The sequence below is a fragment of the Sitodiplosis mosellana genome, unplaced genomic scaffold, assembly GCF_009176505.1.
Source record: "Sitodiplosis mosellana isolate CC-2019 unplaced genomic scaffold, AAFC_SMos_1.0 Smas_scaffold_5417, whole genome shotgun sequence".
In the NCBI taxonomy this organism is placed as follows: domain Eukaryota; kingdom Metazoa; phylum Arthropoda; class Insecta; order Diptera; family Cecidomyiidae; genus Sitodiplosis; species Sitodiplosis mosellana.
The window spans coordinates 1-3535 of record NW_022600659.1 but is presented as its reverse complement, the minus strand read 5'-3'; the positions used below and the strand labels follow the sequence as shown (position 1 = coordinate 3535).

General features: G+C 36.5%; 1 protein-coding gene across 1 annotated transcript; it reads right to left on the bottom strand.

Annotated features, from left to right (window-relative positions):
• Positions 1-2242: 2242 nt before the first annotated feature.
• LOC129572706 (uncharacterized) lies at positions 2243-3511 on the bottom strand. Its single transcript, XM_055452721.1, has 3 exons — positions 3267-3511; positions 3124-3196; positions 2243-2981 (listed from the first exon to the last, which is right to left on the bottom strand). Exons 1-3 carry the CDS (start codon positions 3339-3341, stop codon positions 2323-2325), a joined length of 807 nt encoding a protein of 268 aa, XP_055308696.1. The 5' UTR covers positions 3342-3511; the 3' UTR covers positions 2243-2322.
• Between the last annotated feature and the right edge of the window lie 24 nt (positions 3512-3535).

Below are 3535 nucleotides of genomic sequence, written 5' to 3'. Positions count from 1 at the left end.
ACGCTCTGCAATAAGTTTAGCGATGAAATTAAAAGGAATGTTAGGATCAGTTAGTATAAGTTCATTATATTCAATCTACCTTTGGATCATTGATAAAATCAAGGAAGAGGGAAATGGGAAGAAAGATTCCGCGACCACCTGTTGATGTTCCATTTACACCCTGCTTGATGCCCATGATTTTGTCATACTTTTCTGTGACAACTCGTCCGCTAGGATTGCCAGGTGGTTCAACAATTTCACCATCCGGCGTATCTCCACCGGCCATGAAGAACACCGCCTGATTTGGTGGCTTGGATGACATATACTTTGCATCACAACGTCTTAATATGTTTGGTTCGCGCACTACCCCATATGTAACCATAGGTAGTTACAATTTCTGACGGATTTTTATTATTATTTATTCGGTTTCTTCATGCTTACATCTAGTTGTACAATGGTTGAGATCTACTATTTAAATTACTATACAAATTATGGCCAATGAGTAGTTGTTAAAAAACGACAAAATTTATTTGTACCGCAAAGTCTAATACATGGAAAGATTTTTTCAATCTATGATTAAATACGTTTGCAATATGAACTATGAAATTTGTCATAAAATTTAAAAGGCCGCTTTAGTAGCGTTCATATGCCGCTTGAATCGCTACCACCGCCGCAAACAAATCCGTTATGAATCTGACTTTTTTTTAATAAAAAAATATCTTCGAATAAAAAAAGGTAAAATAAAATTGTAAATTCAATTTATCAACACACAGTTTATAAAAAAAAATTATTTGCATCATTAAAACTTAGAAAAACAACAATTGAACCCGTGAGCATAAAAACGACTTATTAAACAATCGCCGAACAAAACGATACAAGAAAAAACTACCGAACAAAACGTACCACAGCGGTAATGTGTAGCACAGCGGAGTTTCGTTTTGAACGGTACCGTCCTGCTGTGTTACGTTTTTAACGTGTGTTTTGTTTGGTAGTTTTTTTCTTGTATCGTTTTTTTCGGCGATTGTTTAATAAGTCGTTTTTATGCTCACGGGTTCAATTATTCTACTGCAAATGATTCCCATTTGAAGTTTAAAACTTCGAAACTAACTGCGACATCTAACGAAAATCCGTTACAACACCCATTCGCCATATTGACAAGTGACAAGTGTGTTGTTGTTTCAAATTTCAAGTGGGAATCGTTTGCAGTGAAATAATTGTAGTTTTCTTAAGTTTTATTGCTGCAAATAAAATATTTTTTATAAACTGTGTGTTGAGAAATTGCATTTACAACGTTTTTCTACATTTTTTTTATTATAAGATATTTTTGGATTATTTTGTATTGAAAAAAGTCAGATTCATAACGGTTTTGTTTGAAGCGCTGAAAGCACTGAGAACTTGTTTTTTTGGTTCAATATCAATCGACTAAAACGATACCTAGCGGATATGCTAGCCCTTTAATTTTTATGACAAAATTTGCAATGGTCTTTAAATAAAACACCTTAAAGTGACTTTGGTTTTTCAAATTTCAAACATAAATCAATATGAATATTTCGGTAGCATTTCGACATTTGTCATCCTCAGCGAGTATCAAATTACACTGGACTCAGCTCTCCGTTTGCGGTTGTGAGTGAGAGAAGCAAAGAAAGAAGAAAAATATACACAGAAAGCAAAATATGCAACAATGTGTTGTGGTGCGAGCGCACGCCAAAAAATTACAACAACTAAAATAATAAAACTCTGTGTGACCGAAAAAAACAGCTACTTGAAATAAATTTCAATCGATCTGAACAGTGGTGTTTAAATACATATAGATGCTTTCGTATGCGTCGAGTTTGTGTGCCTTGTTTACTTGTTTTTCAGTTTGATGTTGCTCGTATCCCATTGTGTGTGGTTGTTTTCTAACGCGTGTAGTGCCACAGCTGATTTTGTTGCTTGGCGTTTGTGCGCACTCGTTAAATGTTCTTTCAAACGAATTTCTATGCTACGTTTCGTTTGGCCGGTGTATTTTTCTTCACATTCGCTGCATGAAATTTCATAAATTCGCGAACAAACATTGTAGTGAAAGCGGCCATGAAACATTGGTTGAAATACTTGTACGGTAAATTGAGTCGCATAGAACTAGAGACATACAAAGGAAATGTTAAAACCAGAAGAGTTGAACTCGCTGTTACGTGACATTCGTCCTCCGTGATTCGTCCTCCTCGCATGGGCGAATGAAAAATAAAATGCATTTTTCTCAAATTTTCAAATTTATTCGGTTCTTTTGTTGAACATCAAATGACAGGGGCAAAAAAAGAGACGGTATTCAACTTTTCCAGGCGCCTAAAACCCATTTTTCCACACCTATATTCTTCTTCTTTGATTACATCTTACCCTTGGCTTCTGGATCCAATCGAGCAACGGTGCAATTGGTTGAAAAATAACTGGCTGATCAGGTAAATGACTTATGGTCATGCCCACGAGTTTTTTATTCTTTTTCGAAATCATTGGACCTCCAAACGTAGCGGGAGCTCCCATGCTTTCATCTAAAGTGTAACACATCAAATGATTTGCATCAAATACGGGGTGCAGTTTCGGTTTGCATTTGGCGCCATCTAAATACTTTGTATCATAACGCCTCGTTCTCATTGTTCCATCCAATACCACATCACCGTAGACAGTAACCATTTCGGACGGGTCATTCATTTTGTAATCTTTGTCCACCAAATCGATGCTGCCGACGTTATCGTTGAACTCTAACGGTTCTTTAAGTGTAATCTTGGCAATGTCAAATTTCAATCCAGGAAATGCGAATTTCTCATGAACTTCTATCTGGTCTTTAGTGACTTTGATTGTTTTCGCATTGCTTGTGAGTTTGTTAACGGTTACATAGACATATGGGGCGCCTTGCACATTATGTGCACAGGTCAAAATCTCCGTTTCCGACAAAATGATTGCATTAAATTTTAGTTGAGCATCTTCGTCGGCATTGGCATATGTTTTCTTGGTGACGGTAAGAAATTCTGTAATAGAAAAACATCTCAGAATGAATAATAACGTTTATGAATCATGAAAAATCCCCACTTTTGCCTCTCCTCTATTTAAAATTTAAAAAAGTGACGTTAAAGACATTCGATTTAGTTCGAATTTCGAATGCACACTTACTTGGCTGTACCGTTATATCGGCTATAAATTTAGCTTCGTTAGGTGTGAGCGAAGGTGGAAGTGGTTTCACGCTCTGAAATTAATACAAAAAATGATTTTGTTTGCGTTGTTGAAATCAAAATTGGGGCATTGTGATAAGATACCTTTGGGTCATGAATAAAATCGAGAAATAGAGTAATTGGAAGGAACATTCCGCGACCACCTGTTGTTCTATTCATACCCGTAGTTATGCCCACGATTTTGCCATTTGTTTTTGAAACGACTGGTCCACCCGAATCGCCAGGTGTAATAATTTCGCCATCTTTTGTAGAATCACCAGTGGTAAAGTACAAAGTCTGAAATGGGTTGAATGTGTCGGCCCGTTTGACATCAGATATATACTTCGCATCGCAACGCCTCAATATCTTTGGTC

Coding starts and splice junctions, on each gene's coding strand:
- LOC129572706 (XM_055452721.1), bottom strand. CDS start 3,341: ATGAATAGAACAACAGGTGGTCGCGGAATGTTCCTTCCAATTACTCTA. Junction 3,197..3,266: donor ATTTTATTCATGACCCAAAG/GTATCTTATCAC, acceptor TATTAATTTCAG/AGCGTGAAACCACTTCCACC. Junction 2,982..3,123: donor CGATATAACGGTACAGCCAA/GTAAGTGTGCAT, acceptor TTTCTATTACAG/AATTTCTTACCGTCACCAAG.